We start from the raw sequence: 22621 nt of genomic DNA, 5'->3' as shown, positions 1-22621 counted from the left end.
TTATATACACATATACATATACAGGACAGGAAGACCAGGACCCCAGTCTACGACCTGGCACGGTTTACTGGAACTATGTGGTGACAGGTTTACTCTTGATGTGGATTGTCTGTGATATGACGCATTTCATAAGAGCATGTTTGAATGAATGTTTTACTGTTCTACTCACTGGGCTATAGAGCTCATCCCACTCCCTTCACCCCAGTCTTGCAGGTTCAGTGTACAGTGCACAGGGGAAGACCAGAAGAGTATCAGAAAGAGAGAAGAGTTATGAAATAGCTTAGAGTGGACATGTAATATTAAAGAGATGTACTAGTTGTGTATTCAGTTAGAATTGTGCTTGACATAGTTGTATTGTAAATCTTTGGTTTATGTACATGATCTGTATGTATATATGTGTTACAGAGTATGTGAAAAACCAGGCTTAACAGGTATGAAATAACCCACCTAAAGCAAGCTCTAGTCAGGGGTACAGGGTACAGAGTACAGTGATAGTGCATGCACAGGTTAAGCCTTGGTTCAGAAAAGAGTTTTATTTGCACAGAAAATGTATGATCATGTATGAGATTTACAGGTACACAGAGAGTATAGCAGGCTTGCTACGGGTTCTGGCGGCCTTAAGCCGACCTGAATCCTAGCACCGGTGACGGTCCATTTTGGGGTCGTTACAAATGTAGTAGCAAATACTCTTAGTTGGAAGTCACTTGGCAGTTTATCTCAGATTTTAGTGGAGATAGGACCAGTAATAAAAGAATTTTACAAATTAGTTCATGAAGGCTTATAGCTAGAATTGTCTAGTACAAGTGCTTTAGTGTTACAGATAAAAGTGACATTTGTGTTTCTAGAACAAGTGGCATAGAAATAGCATGAGGACCCTAAGATGGTGAAAATAGCAGGAGTAGTTCAACAAGGTAGGAATAGTGAGTTCAAGTTTGACAATAGAGGGATCCTCCGTTATAGCAACAAATTATGTGTACCAGATGACATAGATTTGAAAGGAAACATTATGAGAGAAGCTCATAATACCAGGTACAGTGTCCACCCTAGAGCTATCAAGATGTATGAGGATTTTAAGAAGGTATACTGGTAGACTTATATGAAGAGGGAGGTGGCTTAGATTGTGTTTGCTTGTGAGGTCTGTTAGATAGTGAAGTTGAAACATCAGAATCCAATCGAATGCTTAACTCACTATTAATTCCAGAGTGGAAATAGGAACATGTGGCAATAGATTTTGTAGTTGGGTTGCCGGTGACATCCAATAGATATGACTCAATATTGGAAACAGTTGATAGATTGACTAAGTCTTTTCACTTTGTCCATGTTATGAGTGGTTACTCTGTGGACAAGCTAGCATAAATCTATGTGGAAGATATCATCCAATTGTATAGGGCTTCAGTTTTTATAGTGTCAGATAAATGACCCCAGTTTACCTCTAGGTTTTGGTAGGGTCTATAGAATGTTACAGGCACAAGGTTAAATTTCAGCATTACTTTTCACCCACAGAGTGATGGACAGTCATAGAGGACCATCCAAACCACAGAGGACATGTTGAAGATATGTGTGCTAGAATTTGGTGGCTCTTGGAAGCAACATCTTCTATTCTTGGAGTTTGCTTACAATAACAATTATCATGCTAGCATTGAGATGGCTCATTACTAAACTTTATATGGAAGGAAGTGCAGGTCACCTGTTTATTGAGAAGAAGCAGAAAAAAAGGCTTTAGCAAGACCTGCGATAATGGAAATCACTAACAAAGTGATGTCCATTATCAGAGAAAGAATTAGAACATTTATGAGTAGGCAGGCAAAAAATTTATGCAGACATCCGTAGGAAGCAAGTGGACTTCCAGGAGGAAGATATGATATTTCTTAAGGTGTCTCCTATGAAGGGGTGATTCGCTTTGGGAAGAAGGGTAAACTAGCTCCAAAATACATTTAACACTTCGAAATCTTTTAAAAGATTGGAAAAGTATCTTACAAGTTAGATTTACCTGCTTCTATAGAGACAATCCATTCGGTTTTTCATGTTTTCATATTACAAAAATTCATATCGAATCCAAGCATGGTTCTTGGTGATCCTGATGTAAAGATCCTAGGAGATCTCACCTATGTTGAGTAGCCAGTGTAAATTGTAAACATGCAGGTCAGAAAGTTGACAAATAAGAAAATTCTTATGGTGAATAGGGCTGTAATCGAGTCGAGCCGAGCTTTGATAAGCTCAGACTCGATTAGAAAATAAATTTAAAAGCTCGAGCTCGACTCGAGCTTCATTTATGAGCTCGAGCTCGATTCATAAAATAAATATTAAACTCGAACTCGGTTCGAGCTCAATTCATAATAAGCTCATTTATCACATTAACGAGCCAACTCAAACTCCATTCAAAAAGCTTGAATTTGAGCTCATTTAGGCTCGAATTTGAACTCGATTATATTATAAACAAGCTCAATATAATTCAAATTTATTTAAATTATAAACAAATTTAAATTATAAGGTTATTAAGAGACTTCTAAATTAATTTTTTTTATTTGATTGAAGTCTCTCGAACCAAAAACTAATGAAAAAAAATGTAGAAGGGTTGTTCTTTTATAGAGAAGTCACGATTCCCCATATCCCTTCAACTTACGATGTGGGATTAACGTTAGCAAACAAACTTGTTCGCGAGCCTGCTCATGAACTTGTTCACGAGTCAGTTCGCGAGTCTAAACGAGTCGAATACTGCTAAGCTCAAGCTTTGCTTGTTTATTAAACGAGCCTAAAAAGTGAGCTCGAGCTCGACTCATTTAGAAAACGAGCCGAGCCCGATCAAACTTTTATTCTCGAATAACTCATGAATAGTTTAGTTCATTGGCACCCCTAATGGTGAAATTCTTATGGAATCACCACAATATAGAGAAGTATACCTCAGAGACTAGAGAGTATGCTTAAACAGTACCCTCATCTATTCTGAAGTAAGTATCTAGAAAGTTCTATGTTCTTGATGTGTTTCTATGATATATGTGCAATTGTGTCATGTTTCTACGTGTGTCTGCATATTTTGTTTTGGATATTTAAAGATGAATGATCTTAAAAGGGGAAGAATTTAAGACCTGGCTAAATTTCAATGTCGAAATTTTAAATTCCGATGGGATCTCGGAATCAAAAAATTTTAGAAGGGTAAAATAAACTTTTAGAGAGTTTTAAGTATGATTGGAAATGTGTTTTTTTTTTTTAAATGAATTTTGAAAAATTTTAGTATTCGGCCAGCAAACCCTTCAAGTTGGCCACCGAACATTAGCTAGCAAACTCACATATAAAAAGTTTCTTGCCCAAAAATGGAGAGCATTTTCTCTGTATTTCAGGCAGAGGTGAGTCCAACCCAGCTCTTGATATTTTAGTTTTATTCCTTTAATTTTTCAAAGGATTCACAGTTTTTTCATTCAGTTTTGATGATCAAGGTCTTGGGATTACGAGCTTTAAGTTTAAAGTATGCAAAACATCCTCCTCCTCTCCAAATTTTGTTGTGGTCATTGTTTTTTCAAAAGAGGTAAGATAAAATCTTTGCCTCTCTTTTATCTTAGACTTTTAAAGAAGAATGTAAATTGTTTAAGTGGATTAGCAATGCATGCAAAGCTTGAGGGTTTAAAATTCAAAATTTGTTATAATGGGTGAATTCCTATTTTGATGAGTGCATGTTAAACTTTCGGATAGTTTTGTGTGGTTTTAAGTTTTCTAAGATGAAAAGAATAGGGTTTCTAGCCTCTGCATGTGTTTTTGTAGTTGAGTTTGGGGGTTGATGCATCAAAGTAGAATTGGATTCTACATTGCAGAAATAACCAAGTTCGGCCGCTGAACCTGCTTGTGTAGGTTGCCACCTCTGGCAGCCTAACCTACCTTTGAAAATGTGACTTTCGGGTTTATAATTGAATTTTAGACCACCGAACCTGCTACTGAAAGTCTCTTGTTCAGCTGTTTTCAGTTTATTTTCAGCATATTTTTTATTATACTTTTAAGGGTTTCTTGAGGTAGTTTTAAAAGTTGTAAAAGTTATGTTTGGTTCTTCATTTGAATCTGTCTATGTATGATCAAATTTGGGAGATCTTAGAGGCCAACAGTGAGATAACTGCTAGAGAGCGAGACTTTTGTCTAACCTAAACTAAATTCTTATTTTAATCAAATCAAATCAAATATTTTAAGCGTGCTCATGCATCATGAATGCCATATATATTTGAATAGGTTATTCAGCATCAAATTCATGAATATGATACATTGTATATTTAATTATTATTGTGGATAGGTATTGGATGACCCACTAGCTTTCATGACATGATACAATATATTTACATATAAAGAATATGAAAGTCTAGGTTGAGACCCATTCTATACTTCTGGCATTATGTAAGAGAAAGATCAGAGTGTCCATTTTACGCTCTTAACACTATGAGCATATTATATTTAAAAAGAAGTCCTGAGGAGCATCTGTTGTGAGCTAAACACTATTGGATTTTATGGGGGATTACTAGTGATAAGTCCATTTTGTTGTGAATTATTTGTGCTATGACGCATACATTTAACCATATGTTACGTTAAGATATTTTATAACATGTTTCTACTTACTAGGCTATTATAGCTTGTTCTTTTCCCCTAATCCCAAGTTTGTAGGAACAGAGTTAGCGTGTAAGTTCAGCAGAATCTCTTGGGTATAGTTCTTTGTGTAATAACTTAGTCGTACATATATGAGGTTATTATGGTTTAGTATTGTGTTTTGCCCAAAGTTTTTTTATGATCCTTTTGTCAATAATCTTAGTATGTAAAAAGTTTTAAATTTTTTATGTTATGTTTGAATCGAATTGTGGTATGTAATGATGACTATACTGGAGTATTTGATGAATATTTTAGTATAGATTTATATTTACAGTTATGTTTATATGCACATACTGAGTTTGATTCATGATAACGTTTTATCTATAATTTAAAATTATGTTGGGATTATATCAGGTATAGCAAGATGTGTAGTACGCTTGCTATAAGTTCCGATGACCTTAAGTTAATCTGAATCCTAACACCAGTAGCGGTATGATTTTTGAGTCGTTACACATTTCAAATCTTAAAGTTAATAAGGCTTTAAGTTAAGATTGATTTTAGGCTATAGAAGTAATCTTATCTTATATCTTCTTTATCCAACCATAAGGTTTTCAAATACCTTCATTCATTTGGGTATTTATATAAAAAAAAATGATGAGAGCTTTGAAATCATAAAATCAAAGTAAGAAGTTGCAGGGCCACAAAAACCTTCTGAGTGCCATGGAGTGATCGGTAAGCCTACCAGTATTGGCATGTAGTATAAGTCAAAGCTTGTAGCAAGGTGAAAGCACAAGGTTAGGAAGTTGTAATGTCGAATTGCTTACACTAAGCCCTTGACAGATAGCCATCAAGCCATAATAATTGTAAGCCAAACAAACAAGCCATTGGCTAATTCTATCTCCCAGATATGCTAAGTATACATTTTACCTTGTTACTTTTATAGCGGGTCATAATAAAAAGGATTTAATTTCACCAAATTATACACACCGGTCTTTATATGACCATTAAGAGATTAGTAGGGCAAGCACTCACTCGACTTCACTCTTAAGATATGTTTAACATGGGGTTAACAAAATGAGATTAAGAATTTTTTGTTGTAATTTTTGAATTTTAAAATTTTTATTTTTATTTTAATTAAAAAATAATAGATAAGTTTTAATATTTAAAAATTACAGCAATAACATTTTATAATTAAAAATTGATATTTGACTAAGTTGGAACATATTTAAACTTTAAATCTAAAGTTGTGTTTCTGTTTAACCCAACAAAAATAAAATGAAACTATTTGACCTTGAAAGATCCTTGAAGCAACCACATTTTTATGCCTTGATCCTGTGGCTGCCTCTTTTTCTATTAATTTATCATACCTAAACCACATGCATCAATACAAAACATGGGAAAGGGATAGATAATATAGAAAATGAAGCTTGGTCAGAAACACTCAGCTCTCATTTTTTTTAAATTTATTCTGATGGTCGCTTTCATTTAATTATTAGTAGTTAAACCTACTTATATATTAAGAATCATAAAAAATTCTACCATCCATGAGGGTAGGATGAATATTCGATTCAAACTAAAAAATTCGATTCAATCAAATTAATTTAAAATTTTAATTTGATTTTTTATTTATTTCAATTCGATTTGATTTTTAATTTCAAAAATTTTAATTATTTTAGTTCAGTTCGATTTTAATTAAAAAAATAAAAAATAATCCAACCGAATCGATTAATGATAATAATATATTATTGAAAGAGATTAGATATATTAAGATTAAAATATTCTAATTAAATTTTAAAATGTTAAAAATAAAGTGTAAAAAGTAAAAAATTTATTAAAAATTTAAATTGATCAAATCAAACTGAATCGAATCGAATTAAATCAGTTCGATTTGATTCATTTTCTGTTTAAAATCGATTTGATTTGATTTTTATAAATACCGAAATTTTAATTTTTGATTTATTCAGTTCGGTTCAGTTTTGAATCGAACTGGCCGAATAGTCACTTTTACATCGTGTATATAAATTTATTTATATATTTAATTAATAAAAAATAAATTTTGATATTAAAATGTAGTTTTATAAGGGCGTTAAGTAAAAAATTTTTTCATTTTAAATTACGTGTGTCATGATTCCATTAGATGGATATATACACTCAAATAGGTGGTAGAATTTTTCAAGCAGTCATTGTGAAATTCGACTACTTTCATTTATTTAATAAAAAGTTTAAATAAATTTTTATAAAATTATATATAATTTTCATTTCTTTTAAAATAAATTTCTTTCTGGTTAAAAAAATTAAATTTTTTATTTTTTAAAAAAATTTATTAAATTAAATTCGTGTAAAATTATTAATTTCAAACTGTTTATTTTAATTAAGGAAATTGTCGCATTTAAAAGAATCTCTCAAATATAATAAAATATTATATATTTATGCTCAATTAAAATGTTCACTAATGCTTTGTTTGTTTAAAAAAATATTTGTTTTTCGTAAAAAATATTTTTTAATAAAATAATTTAATTTTTATTATTTAATTATAATTTAAAAAATAAAGTATATTAATAAATTTATATATTTAAATTTTAATAAAATATTTAAAATATAAAAAAAGATTTTCACTTTCAAAAAAGAGTCATTCTAAAAAAATAATTTAATTTTTTAATTAAAAAAATATTTTTAATTAACTAAATTTTTTTAACATCTCAAATATAAAAAATAAATTAATCATAAATTAATTAACTAAGAGGCCATATTTATCAACAAACTATGCAGAAGTGTTTAAATTATTATTTCTTCTCTTTTATAATTTTTATTTATTTTATTTTTTCATATATATTAAAAAATATTTTTTATTAATTTTTTAATTATATCCATATTAAAGATATTAAATTTTATTAAATATTAAAATATATTTTAAATATTTATTTAAAAAATAATAATTAATGAGAGGTTATTTAATATTATTTAATTTTTTAATAATAATTTATAAATAAATTTAAATTAAAAGGTGAAATTTGTGAAATTTAACTTTTTTCTGTAATTTAGAAAAAGTTTTGGCTTTTTATTTATTTATTTTTTTTGTTATACTTCTGATTTCCATGTTTTTCTCTCTGTTTTTAAGTTTTAAAATTTAATAATAATAATTTATTTAAGAAAATAGAAATGAGGATACTGGTTAGATTGATAACGAATCACAAAGCATAATCAGAATTAAAAGAAATAATATATTGGGGATTGGTCAAAAAATTAACACGGCATATAAATATATTTTCCTAAAGACACGGCTTGGTTGGATATCATTAATAAATTCTAATTGGATCAATAGCTCGGAGTCGGAGCGCTAGAATAATGAATCAAATTCACACCAACTACATGTAGGAAGCACGTTCTCCATTTGGAATACTATAAATGAAATGAATGACGAATCAAATTCACACCGGCTACGACGCGCACGTTCTCAGTTGACGTTCTGAACTGAGAACGCGCTTCTCTGCATCGTTTAGAACTCCAACCAGATTTTTCCATTCTTAAATATTCCGATTTCATTAACGACAAATTCTTAGTCCAAATATAACTTTTACATAATAGTTATCTGTGTTTTTAATTAGGAGCGAACGGTTTAAATTAAAAAAAATTAATCAGATGAAATTAATTTAAAATTTTGAGTTAATTTTTTATTTATTTTAATTTTATTTTATTTTTAATTTTAAAAATTTAATTATTTTAATTCGATCAAAAAAATTATACCGAATATAATAATACATTATTTTTTATAATATAGAGATATAATTAAAGATATATTTAAAATTGAAATATTTTAATTAAATTTTAAAATATTTAAAATAAGATATAAAAATAAAAAAATTTATTAAAAACTCAATCGATCAAATCAAACTGAATTGAATTAAATTAGATTGATTTAATTTAATTTTCATAAATATTAAAATTTTAATTTTCTATTTATTCAATTCAATTCGATTTTAAACGAACCGGCCGAATATTCACTTTTAATTTTATAATTCAGACAAATATTTCTTATAAAAATTTTCAAGTAGATTTAATTCACTGTAATTTAAAACAATATTAAAATTTATTTATTTTTTTCATACAGACCCATTTATTTGTATATTAATTCATAATAAATCAAATTTAAATAAATACTTCACTTAAATAATTTGGAGTAATTTATAATATAATTTCTTAAATTTAAAAAAATTCATGTCATAATTATTTTAATAATAAATAATTTAATTTCTAAAATTTTAGTCATTCTATTAAAATGACTGTTAGAATATAATAATTTAATTTTTTAAAATTTTTTAATTTTAATAATTTATAGCAATTTAATCTTTATAATTTTATATTTATAATAATTTAATTTTTTAATTTAAATTGACTTTTTTAATTAATAATTAATTAACGATAAATTTAACAAAATAATTATTTTATTAATAAAATAAAAATTTATAGACTAAATTATTTAGTATTAATAAAAAATGGGTTAAATTATAAATTTTATTAAATTTCATAGACTATATTATAAATTATTCTATAAATTACTGATTTAATTTTTTTTAAACCGGTAAAATGTATAAAAGATATATAGCAAATTACAATTAGAAGAGTATAATAAATGTTAACATCTTTAATATTTCCCTTTTTTTTAAGATATGGAAAACAAAGAGTAATATGAAGAAGCTATGAAGGGAAGTCAGAGAAATAAAATTCGTAGGAGATTAAATTTTTTTATTTTAAGGTCTCGATGAAAGCATATTTTTAGAATCTATTTATTTGTGAAAAAAAATTATATTTAAAAAATATTTGACCTAAAATTTTTTTTAAAAAAGTTATTATTTAGTTCCTACGATTAGGGGTGAGCATTCGGTCGGTTCGGTTTAAAACCGAACCGAACCGAATAAACCGAAAACTGAAATTTTAGTGTTTATGAAAACCGAACCGATTTTGGTCAGAAATCGAATCGAACTGAATCAGTTTGATTCGATTCGATTCGGTTCGGTTTGATCGATTTCGATTTGTAATAATTTTTTTATTTTTTACACTTTATTTTTAATATTTTAAAATTTAATTAAAATATTTTAATTTTAATATGATTTAATTTCTCTATATTATTAAAAAAATATATTGTTATCACTAATCGGTTCGATTCGGTTTTTTTAATTTTTTTTCTGATGAAAACCAAACTGAACCGAAATAACCAAAATTTTTAAAATTAAAAATCGAACCGAACCGAAATATATAAACAACCAAACCAAAATTTCAAATTGATTCGATTCGGTCAATTTTTTTAGTTTGAACCGAATACTGTTCACCCCTACCTACGATAGAATAGGAAGAAACTAACTAGTTAGTATCTTAATTTTGAAAAATATATTAAAATATCTCTGATATTTTAAAAAGTCTACTGATTAATTTTCTCGATAATTTTTTCGTTAAATATTTTATTATTTAGTCTCTATAATTTTAAGAAATTTATTAGTCGATCTCTTAAATTTTTAAAAAGTTTACTGATTGGTACCTCTATATCGTTTACTAATTAATCTTTTCATATTAGGGGTATTTTAAAATTTTTTATAATATTTAACGGCTAAATTCAATGAAGAGATTAACTAATAGACTTTTTAAAATATTAAGACTATTTTAATATATTTTTTAAAATTGAGAGATCATTTTCTCCATAGGCACTAAATAATATTTTTTTTAAAATTTTATCATAAAAAATATTTTTCAATAGTATAATTTATTTTTTATTATTTAATTTTGTGGTGCATGGACTTCCTTTTTCTTTGATCTTAAAATCCTATTTCTTTATTGTACTCTTTGATGGGCTGTAGTTTTAGCTCTATTTTCTTAGAGTTATAGTCCTATATTTTAATATATCTTTTAATTTTGAAAAAAAAAATTAAGTAATCAAATTTGATATCGGAGATTTTTAGTCAATCATTATGCTACTGGTGGTGCAAATTATATATTTAATATTTTATTTTAGTTATGTAATATAATATTTATTTTAATATTTTATACATTCAAAATTATATTATATTATATATTTTTTAATTATAAAGTTGTTATATGAATGTGGTTATTTGAAAGAATAAATTATATATTCCACAAAACATATAAAAATATGTATCATCAATTTGAAATTTCGAGTAACCAAATGCGTTCTGTGTTTTAGCTAAATTAATTTTTCTTTATTACTATTGCTCTAGTAGTTAGAGATAGTATTTGTAAAATTATATATGAATATGTTATGTGAGTATAATATTTTTCAATTGTAGTAGAGAGGTACGTACTATTCTAGTAGTTATTAAAATAGCAGCAAATTTTTAATCTATTATACGTGAGATTGATTCAACTATTGTATATAATATTTTTTGCAATTTATTTATTATCAAGGAAGATTAGAGTTTTAATTTTATTATATACAATATTTATTCTTGCATTGTAAATATTTTTTTTCTGTGAATTCTCCATAGATAAATAAATACGGTTACAAATATAACCGTTAATCTTTATTTGGAAAATTTATTTATGTGATATTGGTAATAATAAATTCACACATTTATATTCTTTATTATAATAAAGAATATATTTTAAAAAAATATATTAGTTTTTCTAATATTTTAAAAAATTTATTAATTATTATTTCATTAATTTTAATGTTAAGTATTATAAAAAATATTTTAAATATTTTTTTATTATAAAAAATTTAAAATATTGCTGTTATAAAAATTAATTAATAAATTTTTAAAAATTTAAAAATTAATTAATATATTTTTTTAAAATATAAAAATTTAATAATAAAATATTTAATTATAAAATTAATAAAAAAATTATTATTATTACTTTTTAAAAAAATGACAAAAATATTTTTAATTTACAACAATTAAAAAAATTATATGAGAAGAAAGGACATGAACTAAACTTTTTGATCTAACTCAAAATGAGCTGATATTATTCGTAAACCTGTGAATAAAATCACAGCTTATGTTTTTTGATGGCTAAATAGATGTAATTTATAATTTTAAATTAAAAATATATAAAAATATCTAAAATTATAAAATTAATAAGTGAATTTTTTAATATAAAAATTAAATAGTGCAAGTGCGCTGGACACGTCCGGGACAATATATATACACTTACCGTTGCAAAGTGCGAAGTGTCCTTTCTAGGAAGCGTATCTTTACGCTCTTTGATTCCCTGCGACAGTGACTAGTGAATTGGAGAGGCCACTTATAAAAAAAACTCTATTCCTCTGTTTCTATAAGCTTTGTTTGTTTCTTCCTCTGTTCTTTTCAAGACACTGCAAGCTAAATTCGCTTTGGCATTGTCATGTCTTCCAGCAGCTCCTCCAGTTTCTTCCCTTCTTCTTCCATACCAGGTTCTTTCTCTTATCTTTTTTAGTGGTTATTGGTTTGAGATTTGAAGGGTTGTGTGAAATGTGTTTTTTTTTTCTTCTTTTGATTGAGTGTTTGTTTTCTTTCATTTCTTGTACAATTTGGCTATATTCTTTGTTTTCTAAGCTGCTTTTGCAGATTTACAGATTCTTGGAAATGTTGGTTGGTTGTTTTCTGGTTGAAGATGTTTGTTTTCTAGGTTTATTATTGTGATCTGCAGATGTTTGATGATTTTATTGTTTGCTTTTTTGGTTAGAAGGGTAAACCATTCTTGCAGTTTTATTTTGGTTCATACTGGCTCTTTCCTCTAATCGCTACACGAGATTAAAAAAGAGTGAAAGGGACAAAAAAAGATGAATTCAATTTGACTTCCACTTGAGAATATAAAATTAATAAAAAAGATGATGTGTTTTGGTCAAAGCAATAGGAAGAAGTAAACAAATTAGGGGAAAGATTGAACCAAATTGGACCTTTTACTAGAATTGTGTGAAATTTAGTTCAGTGAATCATATAGTGGGTAGAAAAACAGATGAAACCCAAAAAATGGGAAAAAGGGGTTGAAGCGCTTGGTATTAAATAATAAATTATATCAACAGTCTATTTTTTCTTAGCCTTTTGATCTTATTCCAGAGCGCATCAAGACCAAGTTTCAAATCTCCTTTTCTTCAACTGTTGAGCTTCTTTTTGGCGTTTGTCTTCAGTTTGAATTGGATCTAGACGGATCAGGCTTAAATACCATTCTGCCTGACTAGTTGAGTTCTTTCAGCTTGGTCATGGCCCTAATTGTCTCTCATCAGAAACAAGAGAAATCGATTACCTAGTCATGGTCCTGCCTAAGCAGAACCGTGCATGATCTATATCTTAACATTCATACAGCTGTGATTGCTTTCCCACTTGTGAATCTAAAACTCTTACCATACAGCAAATATGGCTTTTCAAGAGGGAAAGACTTATGAAACAAAGATGTTAATGTGTCCAAGGACATGGATGCTGCAGCTTTGGTGAGAACGATGTTTAGGAAAAGCGAAAACCAAAAACAAAGTTTGGAATATTTTATTCAACTACTATTGAGGGTTATGAAAATGGGTTACAGTAAAGGTTAACAGTGCCGATTTTGTTAGCTTATTTGCTTTTCCTTAAGTTATAGAGGACAATGGTCTTAAAAGTAGAGCAAGATGAAGGAGGTGAGATTATTTTCCTTTCTTTTTTTTTAAATGTTGAACATTCATAATTGAAGAACAAAGTAAATAGGCTAATCCACAAAATCATCTTGTTAATGAGGATGTTAAAATGTTTAAATGAATGTGTAAACAAGATAAGAGAAGGTAGAATTAGTTATCCACAAAAAGAAGTTAAGCCATTGGAAAGATCTTTTCTTCATTATAATGGTTGTTTGGTCCATGAAATCAATGATTGCAAGTCTAAGATTTATATTGTCTTGTAAAAACAGCTAATTGGTCAATTGCAAAAGACAAATAACTTCCATTGGCATGGTTAACAAAATATGTTACCATTGTAAAAAACATTTCAATGTGAAAATAGCACTTGATAAGGCTTGTTTTTGTTGTATTTTTTTTTCTTCAAATATCTGTTTCGCCGTTCATCTTTTTTTGAGTTGGTACCATAACAGTGAGCAGATCTATTCAATTCCTTCGCAAAATTGACTTGCAATTTTATAAATAAGCAAAAATTTTCCCCTCTTGTTTTTCTTGAGATAAATAACAAGATTGGTGTTTCATTCTCTGATTTTTTCAAATTGCTATTGTATAAGCTATTCATCATGGATAATCTTTATTGACTTTTTGTTTCTAATAATCTTTCAAAAGCAAATGTGAGAGACCCTCGATCTGGTTCAGTCACAGAAATCAATACATCAGTTCAGGTATCCGATTCTGATCCTACCATTTGTTGATATTATACTCCCTTTTATATCCTTTGCAGTAGTAAAAGGAAATAATATTGTATTAAACTATTTACTATTTTATCCATTTAGTGGTTTGATGGCACTAAGGAAAGGATTCAGAAGATGTTTGATAAGATCGAACTTTCGGTTTCTTCATATGATACTGCTTGGGTGGCAATGGTTCCATCTCCAAATTCCTCAAGTGTTCCCCTTTTTCCTGAGTGTGCAAAGTGGATAGTCGATAATCAACTCAGTGATGGCTCTTGGGGTCTACCTCATCGCCATCCCTTATTAGTTAAGGATGCTCTATCATCTACATTAGCATGTGTCCTTGCCTTGAAGCGATGGGGCATTGGTGAAAATCAAATGAATAAAGGTATTAATAAGTTTATAATTCATATTTTGGCCAAAAATATAAAAAAGTGAATATTTATTCTCTCTTTTGTTTCAGGCCTCCAATTTATTGAGTTGAATTCTGGTTCACTGACTGATCAGAAGCAACATACACCATTTGGATTTGACATAATATTCCCTGGTATGCTTGACAAAGCTAAATATTTGGCTTTGAACCTGCCTTTGAAATCAGAATACATAGATGCAATGATTTGCAGGAGAGATTTGGAGCTTAGAAGGTACATGTCTACTGATTTTTAAACTATCTTATTTGCTTTCATGTGTTTGTTGAGAAAGATTATTTCCAAAAGAATATGTGCTTCAAAATTTAGTTCTTCAGACTACAACCATGAGCATTGAAATATCAGGAGAAAATGGTAGGATTTTGAAGAGATGTAGGCTGTATTATAGCAATAGAATGAAGCTGTGATTACTGGTTGATTGTAGGATTTGTTGGTTGTATTTCCATACCTGATGTAATTTAACAGCATATAATCCCCATTTGCTTGAGAAAATAATCAAGCTTCTTTCTTCTTTCTCTCTCATCTGTTTTTCATGATATCCAAGCTTGGTGCTGATTTTCTGACCTTCATCGTCTTCTTTCTTTTGTTTCCTTCATCTGGGTTCATAGAACAGAAAAACACAGCCTACAACCACTACATAATCGATAATCCTCCCATTTTCTGCTAATATCTCAGCAATAAGTATGAAGCCATTCAAGCTCATCCGACATTGCTCAGAATTTAGGTTGGCTGATCACTTGTTTGGTAGACTGGTCAAGTAATTTTCAGAGACTAGGAAAAAACAGGCTGTATTTATTCCTGAAATTCAAAAAAAATTGTGCATATAAAACTTTTCAAGCAATGTATGAACTATGGAAATGCAACCTATGCATCAAATGTCAGAGAAATGCAACCGGCAAAATGGGATGGTGATTTTGGATCCACAATCATGTCTGCTGTGTCAGGGCGATAGTTTTATGGCTTAGGCAAGGCAAAGGCAGAAGAAGATAGAGCTAGAGAGTGGGATTTGAATGGGGAGAGAGGGGAAGGGAGGGGGGGTGGGAGGGGCTACAAGATACCTGAGCATGAAGAAGTTGCCTTTCATTTTATATTTTTTATTCCTTTAAGAAGTCTCATACCTTTCCTTTGAGCTGTCAGCTCACTTCAAACAAATGCTACATGTCCTAAGTATGTATTTTGGTTGTCTACTGTTATTTTTATATTGCCCGTCAGCCCATTAATGTGAAAACAGAATATTTTACAAAGTTATATTAAACTTTTTTTTAAAGACTTTTTAACATAATTTACTAATTCGGAATTCAATAGTGAACTTTAGTCATTGTCACTGTGAGATTGTCAACCAAAATAATTTTCTGGATTATGCAAAATACATTTGTTTTTTTTTGTGAGATAGAGATTCAAAATTATTCATATAAATGACTATTTCAAGCAAGGCTTGTATTTGTTTTCAATCAATAATTTTGTTAAGTTGTTGATAGTTAAACTCTTTTCTAAGTATTACTTTGAGTTATTTCTGTAATAAAAAAAGTCAGAGAACTTATTGCCACCTTTGTTTCATTTTGGTCTATATGGTCCAGTGCTACTCATTGTTACTCATACAAATAGTGAAACTGCTTATGTTGCATAAAAATCATAACTGCTATCAGAAGAAATATATATTCATTTTAGAGCACTGACATTGGAAAGGTCATCTTTTATGTGGTCTGTGTAGTGGCTGTGGTGGGAACACAGAAGCAAGAAAAGCCTACTTGGCATATGTTTCAGAAGGACTTGGAGAATTACAGGATTGGAAAATGGTCATGAATTATCAAAGAAATAATGGGTCACTATTCAATTCACCATCCACCACTGCTGCTGCTTTTAGTCACGTTCAAGATGCCGATTGTCTTCGTTACCTGCATTCAGTCTTAGAGAAGTTTGGGAATGCAGGTTCATCCAGTTAACCCTATATAATGTCATGTGTACTCTTAAATCTCAAAGTTATTTACTAATGTCTTTCTACTATTGTTGCCAGTTCCAACCATTTACCCTTTGGACATATATGCTCGTCTTTTTATGGTTGACACTCTTGAAAGGTTGGGAATTGATCGGCATTTCAGGAAGGAAATAAAATTCATTCTGGATGAAACATACAGGTAATATCCAAAGTCTCCTTTACAATGATTTGTTCTGGTAGTTTTATAGAGAACTGAATTTACCACCATGTTTTGATGAATTTTTTCAGAATTCTGCCTAAATTTAATGGATTTTCTTGGTTTATCTACGCCAAATTATTTATTAATCTAGGACATTTGGCCAAATTCTTCAATTTTTAGGTAAGAGGTCATAACCAACTCTGAATATATAACTCTAGGGTTCTATCAATAAAATCCATCACGCATTGACATAATTTAGCAGAACTAGATAAACTTTAACTCTTCCTTTGAAAGAATCCTAAAAATGCGTAAAATTATACTATTTAAAATTGGTCATAGAATTTTCTGAAGAAGTTCTGAAAATGGGAAAAGTGATTTATCAATTTTAAGGTTATTTGGGTTGCTCTTTTTATTATTATTATTATTATTTATTTTTATCACTGAGAACCTTGAATTAGCAAAGAAACAGATATTGGCTGCAGGGGAATGAAGAAATATTTCTAGATTGTACCACCTGTGCAATGGCATTTCGATTATTACGTGTCAATGGATATGATGTATCATCAGGTATCTTGTTAAGATAGCAGAGTTGATAATTGGAACTTCTAAAAATATTTTTAATCACAAAAATTCTAATCATGCTAGCATATGGTGCAGATATGTTAACTCAGTTCACAGAGGAACGCTTCTTAAATTCACTTGGAGGATATTTAAAGGACACAAGCAGTGCCTTAGAGTTATGCAAAGCTTCACAGATAATTTATCCAGATGAACCACTTCTGGAAAAACAAAATTCATGGACTAGTGATTTCCTGAAACAGGAATTATCCAGTGGTTCAATTTATGCCAACAGACTCGGTAAACATATTACTGCAGAGGTAGTTTTTTCCGACTTGTTGGCAATAGTCAAGTCCCTCAGCCAGCTAGCTCTATCACATCACAGCAGCCATTTTCATTCCAGTGGAATTTCTTACCTGGCTACCTTTTGCCATTTCAGGTTCAAGATGCTCTGAATTTTCCTTACTGTGCTGATTTGGACCGCCTATCTCATAGGAGATGCATTGAGCATTATAGTGTTGATGAAACAAGGATTTTAAAAACCTCATATCGGTATACTCAAATTGTCTCTTTTTTTGTTACTCTTTTACCAAGAAAAATTTTAATTTGGTTAGTTATATATTTATGTACTGCTAAGTTCTTGTGCATTTATTTCCATTTGCTAGTTCAAACATTGGGAATGAACATATTCTTAAACTGGCGGTAGAAGACTTCAATGCCTGCCAGTCAATTCATCGTGAAGAACTTGAACATCTTGGCAGGTATATGTTCTACATAATTTTCTTGGATACATGTTGTCTGGAATCTTCATGAAATATTCATGACAGCAAGGTCAATTTTTGACAATCAAGTGCATGAGTCAAAATAGAAAATGAAAGTTAATGAAAAGTTTCTGGCTGAACTGAATATTAGCTCTTGTTGGATTTTCCCCTTTTATTTCTATTACTTGTGCTTTAAAAGATAAACCTACTGCTCTCCTTCAGACTCATTAGTAATTACCTTTGTTTAAACTTGACTATTGTTTCTTTATAATCCTGAAATTCACCAATCATATCTAAAGTAAAATTCATCAATTTTGTAGTGGAGAAATCTGATATTCGTTCTGTATCTATATGTAAACAGGTGGGTTGTGGATAACGGATTGGACAAGCTAAAATTTGCTAGGCAGAAGCTGGGTTATTGTTACTTCTCCGGTGCAGCTGCACTCTTCGCTCCTGAACTATCTGATGCTCGCATGTCATGGGCGAAAAATGGAGTGCTTACTACTGTTATTGACGACTTCTTTGATGTTGGAGGTTCTGAGGAGGAATTGCTAAACCTTATCCAGTTGGTTGAAAAGTATGTTCTTTTCCTCTTTTGCTTTCTTAGTTTTTCTGGGTCATCATTCCCTATTAAAAACATGGTTTATACGAAATGAAACACAGGTGGGATGTAGATAGCAGCACCGAATGTTGTTCAGAGCAAGTTGAGATCATATTTTCAGCACTTCACAGCACCATTTGTGAGATTGGAGACAAAGCGTTCACATGGCAAGGACGTAAAGTGACAAGTCATGTTATTGAGATCGTAAGATAAAATCTCTTTGATCATTTTATCCCTTGTCACTACCTATTAAGGACCTTTTGGAAGCTCTGAAAAAAATAATTATGCATCCTTTTAGTTTCAGCCACATTCATCAACATGTTTATGTTCAATTCTATAAGCCTTAAAGAAACTGCTCTGAATTGGGAATTTACAAGGTAGCTTAGAGAACAGAGATGAGCTGATCTATGTATGCATTGCAGTGGTTGGATTTGCTAAAGTCGATGCTTAGAGAATCTCAGTGGTCAAGAACGAAGGCGACGCCTAAACTCGATGAATATATGGCTAATGGATATGTGTCGTTTGCTTTAGGACCAATTGTCCTTCCAGCCCTGTACTTTGTCGGGCCTAAACTTGCAGAAGAGGAAATTAGAAACCCTGAATTTCATGATCTGTTTAAGACTATGAGTACTTGTGGGCGTCTACTCAATGATTGGAGAGGCTTTCAGGTGCTTGATTCTTTTCAATGGAAAAAAAAAAAGAGAAATTGAAGTTGCCGAACTCATTCCTAATGCAGTTGTTTGTTAATGGTTTGTCTTAAATTGCAGAGAGAATCAAGTGAAGGCAAATTGAATGCTGTCTCATTGCACATGATTCATGGAAGTGATGTTGTAACTGAAGAAGAGGCCATCGAAAAATTACAGGCTTTGATTAGCAGCCAGAGGAGACAGCTGTTGAGACTAGTTTTGCAGGAGAAGAATAGCATCATCCCTAGACCGTGCAAGGATTTGTTTTGGAAAATGATCAGAGTTTTGCATTTGTTTTACATGAATGATGATGGATTCACCCTAGACGAGATGATGAATGCTGCAAATGCAGTAATTAATGAACCCCTCTCTTTCATGAACTGTAAGTAAATGCTACAAACTTCCTCAGTTCCTTGTTAAAATCCAACTATAAACAACTTTTTGTGCATTTGAGTCGAATCATTTCAATCGTTTCCTTGTTAAGCCTACCTTGTATGCTAAAATCTGATAATTATTGTGTTGAGTTATTGATCATTCAGCTTTGTCTGTTGCAGAGAGAATCCATGGACGAAGATTGGTGAAGGGTGTTACTAAAGAAGAAAGTCACTTGGAACAAAAAAGAAGGGTGAAGCTAGTTATTGTGCAGGAAAGTAACCGGTGAAAGCTAGTTTATAAAAATATTTTCCTACCATTTAATATCTCCTAGTCATTGTGGTCTTATGTTTTAATTAGGCTTAAGGCAAATAGCTCATTTGTGCTCTTAATTAGATCTTTTATACTTTAATTTTAATTTCAATCACATGCTCTCATGTGACAAAAGATGCTTCTATTTTAATTTATTTTATACTGATAATTAAAGAGACTTTTGATTTCTATTTGTGGTCAATTTGATTATTCACAACTTTATCTTAACTAAATTAATTCTCTTTTTTCTTCTTTCATTTTCCCCTTTCTGAAAAGAATAGATTTTTAATAAGGATAAGGTGAATTTATCCATTAATCCAAAAGAAAATCATCACAATTGAAAAATGGGTGGAAACAAATATTCACATTAATATCTTATTAATGATTCAACAAATGTTGCTTACACAAATTTCATGAGAGAGAGAAAGAAATAAAGGGTGGGTCATCCTTCAATAAAGAAAAGGGAAATTTCATTTTCATTTACAACCCACCTAACAAAATCTATGAATAGAATTACTTACAAAATTTTTTAGGTTTGAATGATTTTTTATAAAAAAAAAAAAGAGTAAACCTATCTCTCTTATTAATTTATGAAAAGAAAATGAGATTCCTTTTCTAGACTATTTCCTTCTAGCTTCTTCAAAACACTGAAAGTTGTCTTGATCTCATCAGGAGTATACAAAGTGGCAACCATCAAAACCTGTAATCATAGTGGATTTTAGTGACTGGAATGAGCTTAATAATCATTATATTAAATATTTAAATTGAAATTTATATAAATTTAATTAAAATATACAATTTTTTTTTGTTAAAATTCTTTTGTATGAGTTTAAACTCTCAATAGCATTACTCTTTTAACTTAAATCTCAATTAAAAAGAAAAAAAAACAAAAGCTTACTTGGATCCACAGTAACAAGCATAGCAGTCCCACCAAAGGAACAAGTGCCACCAGCGACCTTTGTCCTTTGCCAGTAACTATTAAAAGCATAGGAAGCATGTGCAAATAACGTATTCGGCTGAAAACAAGGCCCATTGGGCTGTATCGAGCCACAATCGGCACCAGATGCACAAGCATAGTTCATAGCTTCTTGAATTATTGGGTCTGGCACCGATGGCTTGGCTACACACCACAAGGCCTGCTGTGGAACAGTTCTAGGTGGTGGTGGAACTGTTGGCGGCGGGTACACCACCGGTGGTAGAAAAGGGCTCGGAATGTAGCCTGTTGGAGATGGAACAAAAGTTGGTGGGCTAGGGATATAACTAGGTGGGCTAAACTCAGGATAAGGTGGGCTCGGAATATAAGTTATTGGACTAGGAACAATTTCTGGTGGGCCTGGAATGAGAGTGGGCGGGCTAGGAACAAATTCAGGTGGGTTAGGGAAAGGCGTAGTTTCGGGTGGACTAGGTACGATACCGATCGGGCTGGGAGGTGGGCTTGGGATGGGAAGAAAAGGTGGAATATAAGAGAAGGGTGATGATGGGGGTGACAAATTAGGAGTTGGAATTGTTGTGGAAGGAGGTAGAGGGGTATTTGGGGGATAAATACAATTTGGAGGGGCATTTTCAGGCAATGGAATTGGGGGCAATGAGTCATAAGGGGGCAAAGTAAATGGTGAACTCACATAAGGGCTAGTGCTAGAAGGATTCATAGTTTCTTTTTGGAGAAGTAATGAAGCCAAATCAAAGTGCTTTGTCACTTTGAATTTCTCTATGTGTTGGATTATTGAGCTTCTTGTGTGCATTTGGCCTCTGAGTAGATGCATAGATTTTCTTGCTTCTGCTAAAAAATTAATATAAAAATTGTGTAAATATCATGCATGCAAAATAGAGTGATTGCTCAACTTAACATTTCTCATTATTAAAAAAAAAAAACTTACCACAATTAATAGCAGCAATAGCAAGAAGAAGCAGTAATATAGCAAGGGAAACTCTGGAGAAGTAGAAGGGAGTGTTCCTTTCCATGGCTATGAAAGAAACCAGAGAAGCAGCTCAAACCTAGCTAGCTTAGTAAAATGTTAATGAAAACACCCAAGAAGACACAAAGCAGAAGCTTACATATATACATAGAGAGAGAGAGAGCCTCGGACAAGCCCTGGAATAGTTGAAAGGGAAGGGCAAGAAGGAACAAGAGGCAAAAAGAGATTCTTTAGCAGCTTCACTTTGCTACACAGTCACTTTGCTTAGAGATGTGCAGTTGAAGAAATGCTTAAAAGGTGTAGTATAAATAATAATCTTTTCTTTGTTTTTGTCTTTTTGGATCTGTATGCAGTGTGTCTGGCATATATGCTTGCCTTCATATTGGCAAAGATCTTGGTGTTGGTTTTTGGTTTTGCTTGCTTTCTACTCAAACCCTTCACAGCTCTCTCTTTCTTCACTTGTATCCTTAGGCTTCTTCTTTTGGTTCATATTGAAATTAGGATGAATGACTTGGGTGCTTTAATTTTGTCAAGGGTGGCATATGAGTTTTAATTTACTGAAATTTAATTACAAGCCAATTTTTTTACGCATTTATACAGTTTGAAATTAGGGATGTAAACGGATAGAGTAATCGGATTTGGAATAGATTAAATTTTAATTGGGTTCAGGACGAGTTTAAAAATTACTAATATAAATCAGATTCGAATTCAATTAATTTAATTTTTGTGGGTACTCTATCTGTTTAGTTTTATATGTTTTAATTAATAATTTATATAAAAAATATTTTTCATTAATAATTTTTATTTAAAAAATTTAATATTTTTAAAAAATATTTAAATTTTAATTTTTAAATAAAAAAATATAAAAAATTTTATAATTATTATTGTAAAATATATTTTTTATATTAAATTAATTATTTATATAGACGGGTTCAGGGTGGTGGGTACCCTATGCATAAAATTCGAATTCGATCCGAATCCGCAGC

General features: G+C 30.4%; 2 protein-coding genes across 4 annotated transcripts; one reads left to right on the top strand and one right to left on the bottom strand.

The window, feature by feature from the left end:
• The first annotated feature begins 11753 nt into the window (after positions 1 to 11753).
• On the top strand, positions 11754 to 19908 carry LOC110604205 (ent-kaurene synthase, chloroplastic). Of its 2 annotated transcripts, none has more exons than XM_021742339.2 (15): positions 11754 to 11959; positions 13802 to 13857; positions 13969 to 14254; positions 14330 to 14510; positions 16006 to 16223; positions 16309 to 16429; positions 16899 to 16996; positions 17087 to 17307; positions 17427 to 17539; positions 17653 to 17748; positions 18110 to 18325; positions 18412 to 18553; positions 18772 to 19017; positions 19117 to 19417; positions 19590 to 19908. In XM_021742339.2, coding segments are annotated over exons 1-15 (2346 nt in total). In that variant the 5' UTR covers positions 11754 to 11910; the 3' UTR covers positions 19592 to 19908. The 2 variants fall into 2 exon arrangements, with proteins under 2 accessions (XP_021598031.1, XP_021598032.1); XM_021742340.2 differs by lacking the exon at positions 11754 to 11959 and adding an exon at positions 11979 to 13159.
• Positions 19909 to 20067: 159 nt separating this feature from the next.
• Positions 20068 to 21757, bottom strand: LOC110604206 (extensin). Of its 2 annotated transcripts, none has more exons than XM_021742342.2 (3): positions 21597 to 21757; positions 20618 to 21496; positions 20068 to 20419 (listed from the first exon to the last, which is right to left on the bottom strand). In XM_021742342.2, the coding sequence occupies exons 1-3, from the start codon at positions 21679 to 21681 to the stop codon at positions 20388 to 20390; spliced, it is 996 nt and encodes a 331-aa protein (XP_021598034.1). In that variant the 5' UTR covers positions 21682 to 21757; the 3' UTR covers positions 20068 to 20387. The 2 variants fall into 2 exon arrangements, with proteins under 2 accessions (XP_021598034.1, XP_021598033.1); XM_021742341.2 differs by having other exon boundaries at positions 20618 to 21499; positions 21597 to 21756.
• Between the last annotated feature and the right edge of the window lie 864 nt (positions 21758 to 22621).

This window comes from Manihot esculenta, chromosome 16 (genome assembly GCF_001659605.2).
Source record: "Manihot esculenta cultivar AM560-2 chromosome 16, M.esculenta_v8, whole genome shotgun sequence".
In the NCBI taxonomy this organism is placed as follows: Eukaryota; Viridiplantae; Streptophyta; class Magnoliopsida; order Malpighiales; family Euphorbiaceae; genus Manihot; species Manihot esculenta.
This window is presented reverse-complemented; position numbering and strand designations above follow the sequence as displayed.